Source organism: Mustelus asterias, chromosome 3, assembly GCF_964213995.1.
Source record: "Mustelus asterias chromosome 3, sMusAst1.hap1.1, whole genome shotgun sequence".
Taxonomy (NCBI): Eukaryota; Metazoa; Chordata; class Chondrichthyes; order Carcharhiniformes; family Triakidae; genus Mustelus; species Mustelus asterias.
In genome coordinates this window covers 20896855-20910968 of record NC_135803.1, presented here as the reverse complement: position 1 = coordinate 20910968, position 14114 = coordinate 20896855, and the positions used below count along the sequence as shown (strand labels likewise).

Here is a 14114-nt window from a genome sequence, read left to right as displayed (position 1 = left end):
AAACCTGGTTTAGACAGTCAAACATAATACAACAGTAAGAAGTCTCACAACACCAGGTTAAAGTCCAACAGGTTTATTTGGTAGCATGAGCTTTTGGAGCGCTGCCCCTTCATCAGGTGAATGATGAAGGGGCAGCGCTCCGAAAGCTTGTACTACTAAATAAACCTGTTGGACTTTAACCTGGTGTTGTGAGACTTCTTACTGTGCCTCCCCTAGTCCATCACAACATAATTCAGGTTACATTCCAGTTTTGTTACACTCGCTATGATCTCATACATACCTCCTCCTCCTCCTTGGGCAATAGCTGCAAAAGCACATTCTCTCCACGGCTTGGCTGTTGAAAGATTTGCACTCCACTCTTCCCCAGGTAAAACTGCAAGAATAAAAATTTCAAATATACAGTTTCACTCGGATTTGTGTTGAAGGAAACAGATGGTGCAAAAGAAAAGCTCACTGCCACGTATTCTATGTTTTTTGGTTTGTGTCAGCATCATTTGGTAACACACAACAATTGCAGCCATGTCAACATCCAGCATCATAAGCCAGTAGTGTGTGGAATTAGGACAGATAATCAGGTTTAGGGGCTATCAGGAAAAAATATATTTTTAAAAAGCTGCACTCCTAACTGGCCCCAATTCCATCATCCATTCATCCCAAATAAAAGAAGACCATTCAGCCCTTCAAGCCCAAGTGACGATTCTATAAGATCACAACTGATCTCGAACCTCAACTTCGCTTTCCTACCTAATCACCAAATCGTTTGTTTTGAATATACTCAAGGACCATGGAATTCATAACTCCAAAGACATTTCTCATCCCTGTCCAAAATGGCTAACTCCTAATCTGAGTTTATGACTCCTACACTCAACAGCCAGAGGATACATTAGACATATTGTAGTTTCTATTATGAAGACAGATGCAAAAGACAGGATTCTCTGACCTCCCCGCACCATTAGTGGAACATTGGTCCTGGAGAAAAGTGTGCAGGCCTAAAAATCCATTTTGCACCTGACAGCAAAGAAACTCTTTCTTAGCTCCTTCCTAATATCCTGTACCAATTCGTACCCAGAAAGGGTGCGAGGTTGATTAGCATATTTAAAGTAATATTTAAATACGTATAGTCCATTCAAATCCCAGCACACGGAATTCATGGGTCTTCAGGTGTGGCATGATGACAAGAATCAGTCCTAGTCTCCATTAGCAGAGACTTGGTACAATGATCACACCGGGTCTCAGAGGCCCTGAAGCCCCAGGGGGCATGGCTGGGCAGTGCAGACTGGGCAGTGCCCACCTGGCATGCCACCAGGGGCAGGGGCAATGCATGGACCATCGGGAGGGCCCCGAAACCACCATGTCAGGGAGAGGGTGGAAGAACATGCCACAGTTGAGGGGAGGGAGTCTGGCAATGCACTCTAAGATCAGGGCTCCCTTGCGCAACACCACCCAAGTGCTTTGAAGCTGGTCTCCCCGCCGTGTTTAGCCCCCCTCACCCTGTACCAGCATAAAAACCTCTCCAAAAAAGTGATTTCTGTGGGGGAGGATTGTGATGTGGAGAGCTCCTGAGACGCCGGAGCGGATCACTGCATTATTCTCACTATTATGTCACTCAGAAATTTTTGGGAGATTTCCACCCAAAGTATTAAATGTTTCTGCTATTTCCCTACTATAATTTTTCTTGTCTGTGCCTTTACAGAACCCACATTTATTTTTGTTAATCTCTTCCATTTTACACGCATAGAGAGGTTTTTACAATTTGTTTTTATGTCTTGTGCTATGTTTTATTTTCTCTCTACCAATTACTTGGTGAACTTTTGCTGAATTCTAAAATCCTCCAGCTAATTACTCTTTCTGGCAACATTATAAGCCTATTTCTTTTAACCTAATGCTATCTCTAACTTCTCACCTGCTAGTTAGGTCATGTGTCCCATGGGTATTTTATCCCATAAGAGAATGTGCGTTCATTGAGAATTATGAATTATTTCTTGTTTTCCATTGCTTATTGGCCACCATATATTTAATCTAATTTTCCAATCTACCCAAGCCAACTCAACCCCATCTCTACACAATTTGCTTTGTTCTGATTTAAGACCATAGCTTTGGATTTAACTAAATACTTTCAACTCAATATAAAATTCTATCATAATATGATCACTCTTGTCCATGAGATCCTTAACTAAGGTCATTAGTAAAATTGTCTGATTGCAAAATTTTAGATATAAAATAGCCCACTCCCAGCTGATTCCTTGACATACTGATGCATTCCACCAACCCTTCCTCCACATTATTACTGTGTATCCACGCACTAACATTACACCTTTGAGTAACTGGTGCTAACCTGCTGAATGATAAGTGAGGTTGAAATGACTCTAATCTTCTATAGTGGACAATGCAATCAGTTTCCCAAAGCAACAGATCCACTGTACACACGGTATTGTTTGCATGCCTAGTCACCTTGTTTCACCAATTGAAATTAGAGGACAACTATCACTAAGGAGTGGGATACTTTTCATTCAGTTCCATATAACCTTCAAATTTAATGCATAATAAATATGGTGTCTGGTTTGACAAAGCTCAAGATATTAGTAATCTGTGCTAGCACATTGTGCTGCTTCAGCTTCACCAGTCAAACTTCATCAATACCCTTGTCCATACTTGGGGGGGTCTCTATATGCCTGCATCATTTACAAGTGGAACAAGATACATCCATATCAGACAAACAGATAATCTACTTTTGTAGATTCCTTAATAGTTTGGTCTGGTGACTCTTAACCAGTGTTAGGTTCCCATCAGTGTCCACCGTCAAGTTCACCCTCCCACCTTCAAAACATATGGTCATCTAGTTAACCACGGTAATGCATTCCAACTTCAATGCAGTCCAGACCAGAGCAGTGATTGATTTTGAGAGACAATGCATGAATGAGTAACTGAAGTAATAACCCTCATGATGAAGGTACACATGTTGCAAGCCCACCCAAAACAATAAATACTCTGCCAAGAGTAGAACTGTTTAGGAGGAAAAAAAATACATGTATGTTTTTGTCTCTTTCTTTGACTTCCCATGCCCATTGCAAAAGGTCCAGGAGTTACTGAGTCTGAAAGCAGTGTGGCTACAAGCAGATTAACAGATCGGGCCAAGCAAACAACCTACAATCATCCACAAGGTAGTGATCCAATTATTTATCTTTAAAACAATGTATTTTGGTTGCATTCTCTGTGTGCCTACAGCAATCCATTGATTGACAGGCATTGCTGACTCTAATTCACAAATACAACTGCCACAAAGAAGCTGTGCAATCAACTGAAATTCCCCATCACAGGGGAAACGTACCTTATGCTTAATATGCTTCAGAGTTGGAAACCCACGGAAGTACAAAGAACTCTTATTTGGGACATGTTTTATAGTGCAACTGAGATCCACGCTCCATGCATCCATGGGAATCTCTTCATGTCTGAAAGAAAATGACAAACGTAGTAAATCAAAATGTGGTGTTAATAGCAATCATTTAATCCATAGAACAATCCTTCAGGAAACAACTTCAAACTGGGCAAAGTCTCTACCTTGCATGACAACGCTCCACATCCAGAAACTTTTCTGGCCACGGTGATGGATATTTAAATTCAGTTTCTTCATCCCACCAAAACATGACACAGTTACTGTGCCGATTGCGCTCTGTCTCCTCCTCTGAAAGAAATCTATGACACGGCTCCATGGCTGCCAGTAATCGTTTCTGAAAAAGGTGAGCAAGTATTTAAGTTTTCTTACATATTTACAAATGGATGAAGTGCTACAGGAAGTAGTAAAAAGTAGACAAAATATAAAGTTTTCTTCATTCATTAATGGGATGCAGGTGTCATCGGCAAGGCCAACATTTACTCCCCACCCATAATTACCCTCAAGATGATGATAAACTGCCTTCTTAAATGCAGTGGCATGCTAGGCCATTTCTGAGAGAGCCTGGAGTCGCATGCAAGGGCAGGATGGGCAAGGGTGATAGGTTCCCTTCCTTGAAGAACATTAATAAACAGATGAGTCTTTATGACAATCCTGTAGTTTCTCATGTTTCTGGATCATTAATTTAGGCCTCCAGATTAGCAGTGCAGTAACATAACCACTATGTTACCATACCCCCAGTTGAAATGACTATTATAAACTCCAAAGAGGGGGGTTGCTTTCTAACATGCTCTGAATAAAACTTGAGCTGCCTCTTTAAAATGCTGCAGTGCTGTCAGTTTCAAAATGGGTTTTTCTAAATACACATATTAGTTTGCATTTGCTATAATTGGACATTCATGGGTACAACTGTACTGCAGGAAGAATGCGAATCTTCGAGTACAGAACAGAGGTAGACTGTCTTGAGATTTTAGTCTATTCCTCCACCCTGAAATGTGTGCATACATTTGAGGCAAGCGGAAACAACTGAAGCTTCTATTAATCCTGACATCATTCAACATACCCCCCTCCATGCAAATAACCTCTAAGGAACCAGAGTTTTAAGCAGCCTCAGATCTTTTATCTCCTACTCAAAATGTGCTCCAGGTCCAATTAGTGATTGGATTCTGGAGAAACATTTACTGCTGCTATTGCATAATTAATCCATCAATATCCTGACAGAGACAGAAAACTGGCTACACATTTCACTGCTCCTCTCATCAGAACAGCTGTGGTGGCATAGCTTTTATCAGACTCACCTGATGAAGGAGCAGTGCTCCGAAAGCTCGTGATTCCACCTCAGTCCAAAGCCAGCATCTCCACACCATAGCTTTTATCATCATGTGCCACTTCTGCCTCATCATTCACTTCTCCTTCAAACACCTAATTATCTTTTATTCCTCCCATCTCTCACTTCAAGTTCCAAACTCCATACCAACATCCTAACCAACTTCCCCTTCTTTAGCAACCTCAGAGGTTACCTCCAACTTCCTCTCCAGCTTTGTATCTCCTCATGCACCATTCAGTTCTCAGACTTGACTTTTGGGTATTCTCTCGTCCTTTTGTCTCAGCAATGATGTTTGCCTTTTCAGGAGTCTTTACCTTCTGTCTGACATCCCACCCTGCAAACACCTTCCCCACTCTCAGCTTTAAAAAAGCTTTAACAAAACTCATCTTTTTCACACAACTTTGTCAGGTCTCATCATGTTTAGACAGCTGTTTCTTCAGCCTTTATCTAATGTCCTCCCCTCTCAATAAAGTAGCTTATCTTTTCCACTTTAAAGGCACTATACCATTGCAAGTTGCTTTGCTACCCCAAAGGCACAAGATCTAAATTGTCAACAAAGTTATGAGAAGACTTGGAGAAGTTATTTATATTGAATAAACATCTCAGAGGGTTTATAAAATCACATCACCTGAAGCAAAAAAATGTCATATACATATTGAGATACAAACTCCAACTACATAACCGATTTGTAGAACAAGTGGTTTAAGATTAAGATAAACCTTTTAATATTTTCAACTAAAAGCAAAAACCATTACAATTCAAGATTAGTTACTTACAAATTTGTTAGTTTTAGGTACCGAACTAAATTAAGATTGTTTCCTTTGGAAAACGTAATGACACTTTTACGCAATAGCACTTTAAAATACTCACTTCATCAATAAATGGAATTAGAACAACAGCTTCCCACTCCTGTTGCTTGCCATTAAGGTCAGTTTTGAAATCTGGAGGATAGTACTCAATGATTGGAGATTCTTCATCAGTCATTAAATACTGAGAATGCAAGAATAAATATATGATACATCAAAAATGATGCAGTTTCTAACATATTATTTTCCCCTTTTTTCCTGCATGCACACAAAATTCTTTACTACAATCTTTGGTAAGAAATCTGGCAAGTGATCTTTGCACACATCTTTACATACATAAAGGCAGGGAAGAGAGGGGGTAAAGCCACATAAAATGGCATTAAGGAAATAAATAAGCATTGAATAAAATCTTCGAGATTTGAGTATGCAAAATAGTCATCGGCTGATCCTCAATTAGAAAATGACATATACTAGGGTCATGAATTTATGACATGGGTCTTCACATGACTGATCAGGTTGATTCTTGAGCACATGGGGTAGGACATCCCATGAGGTAATGGAATCTGAAGTGCAGAATTTGCTTCCTTTTTCTGCTTTCACTTGTCGTATAATTGAGGCGCTGAAACCCAAAACATGATACAACTCAATGAACAAGTTGTCAGTGTTCTGAATGATTGGTAGCAAGCTCCTCCCAGTAATTAAAGTCAACCCTGCCATGCTTCAAGGAAAACTACCGAGTGTCTTTGAAGTGTTTGCTTTGTCCTCCCTGGAACATGAGCCATTTGAGAGTGGAGGAAACAGATCTGGTGGGGAGGTGTTTTCCAGCCATCTGGAATCAGTGTCCAGTCCATCAAAATTAATTTAGCAAGAGTTTTGCCCGAATACTTGTGGAGTTGGCTTCAAGAAGGACACTGGCGTTTGTTCAATGACACTCCCATTGAATCTGGAGGATGCGGCAGAGGTATGGAGATTTTCTTGTGTCATTGATACACAATTCAGGTCTCACTACAGTACAGGAATGTGGTAAAGACAACTGTTCTGTACACTGGGACTTTGTTGACAAACACTTGCTGCTGTAGTTTGTAGAAGACTGAATTGGCAGAGCTGATCTGGTGTTGGATCTCCTCCTCAATGGTGGCCTTGGCATGGGAAGTGCTGAACATATTCCAGAGTCTGTCCTTCAGCATCTCCAGGACATGGAATATCTGACTGACCAGGTGTAGATTGTTACAAGTTTTGTCTTTGCAACATTCAAAGTCATGTCAAATTCCACACATGCAAAATTGGAACGATCACGAGTGGCTTGCAAATCCAGCGCAGAGTGGACAACAAAACTGCAGTCATCTCCAAACTGTATGTAGATCATGTATATCCATTAAAGAGTTTTCCATCTAGTAGTTAGTACTGACCTCTGAAGGCAGATGGTTTTTGGTGAGCTGAATACAATCTACCCGATAGTGGCTAAAGAGTATGAGGGGTAACACACAGCCTATTCTTGATCTACCCCAGATTTTGAAGGCGTTTATTTCAGATGTCCCACTTAAGACAGTTGCAATCATATCATCATAAAAGGAATTACAGGATTATGAGGAAGTTTCCGGGACATTTTAAACTTTGAAATACAATCCACACAACCTCGCAATTTACTGAGTCAAATGCTTTGGCCAGGTCAATGAATGCAATGGAGAGTTCCTGGTGTTGTTCTCAACATTTTTCTTCGCCTTTGCTGTCTGACAAATCCATGTCAGAGGTTCCTCTGGAAGATCTATAGCACACTGTGAAAAGTGAATTGTAATCAATTTGCAAACCTACTAGACACCTAGAGTAAAGTCCACATACCTGGAAGCAGCTGGGTAGAAGTTCTTTACTAGCTGCTGGCAGAACAGCCAAAAGCTGCTCAAATGGCTTGAATGGTCTCCCTATATCAAATGTTATCTTCAACTTGCTGATATTACGGATGTCTGATAGGTAAGGTGCATAATGAAAAGGATAATACCTAAACAGCAGAACAAAACATCCAATCATATACATTACATGATAGTACTTTTAAAAAATAAACTCAACCCATTGTCTTGATGGTTTCATTTGAAATTAAACTTTTGTTCAACATTGAAAAGGGAACTCAAATAAGCTGGCAAGTTTGAAAAGGTACACATCTCCATTGCAATAAATTATTTCAAATATGAAAATATTTTTCATTTCCAATAAAAAATAGTGTGAAGTCCCCATGCAATTTTAATTTCAAGTCACCATGAAACAATTAGTTCTTCCATGGAAGCCCTGCTGTGCTGAAGGAGGCCATTCAGCCCATTGAGTCTGCCCTGACTTTCCGAAAGAGCGTCTTATTCAGGCCCACATCATCGCCCTATCCTCCTAATCTTGCGCATTTACTGAGGCTAATCCACCTAACCTACATAGCTTTGCTCCAGTTTCTTCCCACAGTCAGACATGGGTAGGAAGTGCAAACTCCACACAGTCACCCAAGGCCGGAATTGGACCTGGGTCTCTGATGCTGTGATGCAGCCATTTTCTCTGCATGGTTAGATGGAACAAGTTCGAAGCAGAAGCTAGGCCACAAGCATCGCATTTCAAAATTAACTGTACCAAGGCAGAGAAGATTTGACATCATGTAACATCACAGAGCAGTGGGGGGACAAAATCTTAAAAGGTTTTTACTTCATTGGAATATGGCCTAGTTCCAGAATATTACTTTTCAACATTAGTACATTATGTGGTGCAAGAATTTATACCTAACATTTCCAGTGGTTATGTCCAAAAACAGGAACAGGGGACATCATGACTATCTCCTGAAGCCAAAATTAAACTTAACACCCCTCATGTCATCTTGTCTTCTTTAAAATATTAGAAATAGCATGTCAGACTATGCAGTTATCATACATTATTACAATGTTGAAATGCTGCATGCTTCAGAGCTGAAGCCTGCAACTGATGAACACATTCTGATTTGTGAAGTTAGCTGAATGAACAAGGGACAACTTGGATTGCTTAGTAATACTATCACCTCCAAATCAAAAGGCTCAGAGTTCAAGTCCCACTACTGACAGGTTATATTTTAAAAAAAAACACATCAGCAGATCTATTTAATTCACAAAGGGATATGAGAATAATGAGGTGATGGGGATATAGATTCCATAATTGATGTAATTAAGAATGAATTGTGGGGAAGGATTGAACTTAATGGACCAAATCACCTTTTCTAATTTCAAGCTTTGCCAGGCTTGGGAACAAGGCAGTGAGCAAATTTTCATTAAGAGCTCAGCTGAAAAGATAGGTGAAATGCGATTCAGTTCATAAAATTCATTAGAAACACTAATCTTTGCAAACACTTCCAAGCGTCTGCTGTTCATTTAATATTTAGGCACAAATTTAAGTGGCTCATCCTACATTCAAGAATAAATCTCCAAATCCTAGAAAATATTTAAAACAGAAATTGGGTAATCAGGCTTAAAATAAAAGGACAAGAAAGAAATGCTGTAATGCTGCTACAGTCAGAACATTTCTATTTGAATTGTCTCCATGCAAAACTCACCAGCTCCAGGACTGCACACCATGATAATAATAGTGCAAAATCCATTGTATTGCTTGAACATAACATTCCGCTTGTTGAGCAAGAAATTCACTGTTGGAAGAAATAAAGAAAGAAAGAAAAAGTTAGCACATGTTGCCAAACAATAAAAAATTCTAACTCTAAAAATTCTAATTCCAGCTCTGACGAAAGGTCATCCAGACTCGAAACATTGGCTCTATTCTCTCTCGATGTGGAGATGCCGGCACTGGACTGGGGTATACACAGTGAGAAGTTTAACAACACCAGGCTAAAGTCCAACAGGTTTATTTGGTAGCAAAAGCCACATAAGCTTTCGGAGCCCCAAGCCCCTTCTTCAGGTGAGATACTGTCAGACCGGCTGAGATTTTCCAGCATTTTCTGTTTTTTGTTAAAAATTCTAACTCCTGGCTTTAAACCTAATCAGATGCTGGGGTTGATGGGGACACTGATTTCAGCATATCCCAAATCAGATTTTTCAGCATTTTTTTCTCTCCCCACCACCCCTGGATGCTCCCCAGCATCTTGCCAAAGTATAAATTCTTCACATGCAAGTATCAAACAGTGAGTGGCAGTAGCCTATTCAGACATTAGGTTAAGCTCAATCCTTTTCTCAATTAACGAACATTTGTACAAAGTATACAGTAACATTTCTTCAGGTACTGGATGAGCAACCCAGAGATTGGTCAGTACAAACGCCAGCTCCAGTTCCTTAGCAGACATTCCTTTGACCTCTAACCTGTTCTCCACATTGGAAGCAGAGTTTAATAATTTCAGTGTTCCTGATTCTCTGTTGTATTTCTGCAGCCAGATCAAAACACAATGCAAACAGCAGAGTCTTGTAATTTCAGGGCTTGTAGCTCAAGGGTATAGTCAAACTTTATGAATCAAGTTTCTCCTAGAATTCTGGGGGGAGGAGTCAGCTACCTCCCCTAGAACATTTAAAGCCCTCCTTTGCAGCGTCAACAAAGCAGCAACCCAAATCCTAATTTTCCAAAACACTTCCCCACACGTATTCACTGATTCCCCCACCTACCTCCCATATGACGAGTGATACAGTCCTGCTATTGCAAGAGACCTCAGCTTCACCAAATGGGCAGCCTTTCAACCTAAAATCTGCATCATCTGTTTAGGAAATCTTTTTCATTCCTCAAAGAAAATACAATCATGCGATTAAATAATAATTCAGATGGAGGGAAAACAAAACTCACTTACTCAGAAACAACTTCTACACCCATCTTTGTCATGTAATAAACTCTCTTGTACTGCCTGAACTCGGTTTCAAATAAATCATCCTCATCCTCATTGTCGTCATCATTGACATCATCCAAGAGATCTGGAACAAGTTGAAACATGCCACATGTAAGTTGCCCAGTATAAAAAAGATTGCAATTTGGTCGTGTTTAAGTCTATTGCACTGAATGCAAAAACTGAACATACTGCAGGGCAGGATTTTGATTTGATTTATTATTGTCATGTGTATTAGCATAGTGAAAAGTATTATTTCTTGCGTGCTGTACAGACAAAACATACCGTACACACAGAAGGTGAGGGTGCAGAATGAAGTGTTACAAGAGTGAACTGTTACATCTGAACTAAAATAAGTCTCTATATTAAAATATAATGGAAGGCAGAAAAAAAAAATTAGTGAAATGCTACTTAATTAATATAAGTAAATTCAAAACCAACACTGAAATTTAATGAGGGAGAAATTGATCATTGAAGAATGGCGCACAGGCAATGCAGGTAGTGTGATGCTGCCTGTCCCCGGGAAACCAAGATAAGTCTACAAACATTTCTCCCCTTTGCTTTACTGAGATCTTAAGAAGAAATAGAATAATTGACAGCAGTTTCAGAGTGAAAGCCTTCATATGTTGCTCATGCCTACCTTTGTGATTTAATTCAGTATTGCAATGTGAACAGGCTTCTGCCTCATTTTCACCTTCATCTAATACAGCTAAACACAAATCATCTCGAATCTGTAAACAAAAAAAAATGTTTTTCTCTCCCAGTAAAGCTCCCTTTAAGAAAAGCAGAACATTAATTTCTCTTGAATAGAGGCAATATTCCTCTACAACTATTCAATAGGCACATTAGCATTGGGATGAACTGATATCCATTGATTCCATTCTACTCTTTTCTCCAGAGATTAACTTCTTTTTCATAAGCCATTAATTACATAGCAATCTTTATCAGATTTAATGAAAATCACACGTAAAATGGTTACAAGTGGACGAATAAATTGTGGCTCTTCTGGACAAAAATGCATGGGATCATTATAAGCACTGTTTTCTGAACCTTCAGTTAGTAGATAATTTACCTCAAGCAAAAGCTACTCTAATAACAGGATGTTTGGACACATCATAGGTGAAATTAGATAGATTTGTAAACCAATTTGGATGAGAACAAATATATACTTTATAGGGAAATTGATGTTTAGTGATTTGTTTTAGTTTAGCTTACACACAAAGTATGTCAAGCCAATATGGTTTTATGCTGAATTCTGGGACAATAGTTCATAGCATCACACTCAAACTTGACAAGGGAAAAAAAATATATGCCCTTAAGCTAGTGATACAAGATGTCAAAAGTTTGAACAATTATTGGTATGGAACTATCCACCTCCTTCACAATTAAAATTATCAGTTCTGTAAGTCCGAGTGTGCAAAGAGAAACACATATTAAAACTTTCAGCCTTGTGCATTAAATTAGTGCAGTTTAACTTTTATTTAAGGCAGTCACTTTATTTCACACAATGTAGCCATCTTTGATTTCCTACGTTTAGAAGTTCTGCATTTAGCTGTCGTAACTCTAGTTGTTTTAAATTTAATATCAGTTAGTTGAATTTGTTACATTTAGCATACTTCCAAGCATTGATTGTATATGTATTTTATATAGACTGTTATTGCTGTAACTTAAGTTTTACAAAACTATTCAGTAAGTTTAACTGTCGCATACCAAACACCAACAGATACAACAAAACATACTATAGTAAAGCAGTTCTCTCAGCAAAACCACATTAATAAGCACCTGTTTTAATGAAATGAGCTATAGATCAATTAGACATCCATTAAATCTAAGTTCACAAACACATGCTGTCCTAAGTAAAAGCAGACATGAAAACTATTCTCACTCATATTCTGTATATATTTTATATTAGTACTTTGTAGACTTGTCTATCAGTATTAAGATAAGCAATTTCATCATTCTATCCCTTGTTTTAAAAATAAAGTAACTTATTCCAAGTAAACAGAGAGAAGTGGCAGCAACTTTAAATAACCTGTACAAAACAGTCACTGATAAGGGTCTGATTTAATACCAGTTAAGTGAGGTTTTAAGAGCTCAAGATGTCAATCATGAAGACATGATGGGGAATGGACAAATGACCAAGATATCAAAACGTTCTTTCATCTTAGCGAGAAGTAACAGAAAAACTGAGGGGGAATGGTCCCACAAGTAATTGACACCTTAGCGGGCCAGTCAGGGGACAATGGGGAATTACATCAATAGCTGACAATCATCCTTGAGAAATTAATAAACCCATCATTCTCACTGGACCAATCACACATTGATCATGTACTCCTTAAGCCAATTAAGAATTTGCCCCACCTCATTTAGGCCAATTAGAATTGATCACACTGTGGGCTGTGGCTTGAAATGAATTAAAAGCAACAGCTTTCACTGAGCTGAATTCACTGAGCAGAAAGTGACTGCTGTCCAGAGGGAAGCAGAAGTTACAGAGATTGAATGTCAACCTGCACCAAAGCTGAACTGGAAAGCTAGAGCCATAGTATGCTAGTCCTGCCTTGTTTTTAACAGGTATAAAATTACAACTTAAAAGATTTTGAGAGCTACTTCACCAAACTGTCTCCTGTTGCCGAAATGGTTAAAGTCTCAAATGAACATAATCGGATTTAAATTCAAATAACACCTGGAACTTACAATTTCTCTGCTGGATCATTTCAACTATGGTCATCCTACTGCACAGTTTAATGACCAAAAAAAGATGGCCATTAATACCTCTGCAACACCCCCCTGGAGTATGAAAAATGGACAGCTTTTATATTAAATCAATTACTCAATGTTTTAGGTACCTGCTGCCCTTGAATTTAAATCAGATTATTTTATGACTCGGTGCGATAGCAATGTCTCCGTCATGCTGCATCAATTGACTGAGATGATTGAACAGTCAATGGAGCGCAGGTTTCCATGCTGTGACTTGGAAGCGGGCAAGGGATGACAACATAGAACACATCATGCCAAGCTCGAATAATATTCACAAGAGGATGGGAAAATCTTCTGGAATTTTGCTGGACAATCTCTGGGGATTAGGAAGTATTGCTGAACGTTCCTTTGGGGAGATTAAATGGTTTTGGTACGATAACTTGTAAATAGTATGTGATGGTTTGATTGGCCAACTGACCTTCAGTAATTCCTTACATCAATTAGAATTACTTCAGCACTTAAACCAATGCTACTCGCTGAGTTGTAAGTATTTAATTTTTTCACAATTATAGTATTAGTGACTTAAAAGATTTATCCTGCATTCAGTAGTTATCAGAAGTAGAATCAGAAGTATACCTTGTTTTTCTTTTTACGTCGTTTTGCTTCCTCTGCTGCAATGCCTGCTGCCTCATTGAGGTACTTTTTACCCACTTTACTTTCAAACCACTTTAGGTCAACAAAAACTTCACTGAAATGTTCACGATCAAACTGCAAACAAATAGGTATGTTATCTTTAATCAGGCAAAGCTTCAACATACACCCAAATGTTACCTGTTGAAAAGCTTCACCAACTAATATACATAAACCAAATATAGTTAAGAATGCAGAAGGATCTGGGCCAATTTGCACAAGATGCCAGAAAGCATACCAATGTTTTGTTGTGGCTAAGTGCTTGTTCCAGCAAGCCTTGTTTAACAACAAGGTGGGGGAATAAGACTCACTTTAAAACCATTTATTGAATTATAAACAAAAATACCCAAACAAATAATCCTTGAATAAGGAGGAACAAAACCTGCACCA

General features: G+C 38.8%; 1 protein-coding gene across 10 annotated transcripts in view; it reads right to left on the bottom strand.

Annotated features, from left to right (window-relative positions):
* Window positions 1–14114, bottom strand: part of xrn1 (5'-3' exoribonuclease 1) — a 97411-nt gene that overhangs the window by 56567 nt on the left and 26730 nt on the right. For all 10 annotated transcript variants that reach the window (XM_078205615.1, XM_078205626.1, XM_078205644.1 and 7 more), the window contains exons 10-18: window positions 13671–13802; window positions 10978–11068; window positions 10305–10425; window positions 9075–9164; window positions 7364–7520; window positions 5589–5708; window positions 3559–3728; window positions 3329–3449; window positions 281–373 (exon numbers count right to left, since the gene is read on the bottom strand). In XM_078205615.1, coding sequence (XP_078061741.1) covers window positions 281–373; window positions 3329–3449; window positions 3559–3728; window positions 5589–5708; window positions 7364–7520; window positions 9075–9164; window positions 10305–10425; window positions 10978–11068; window positions 13671–13802 — 1095 coding nt within the window. The remainder of the gene's footprint in view (window positions 1–280; window positions 374–3328; window positions 3450–3558; window positions 3729–5588; window positions 5709–7363; window positions 7521–9074; window positions 9165–10304; window positions 10426–10977; window positions 11069–13670; window positions 13803–14114) is intronic.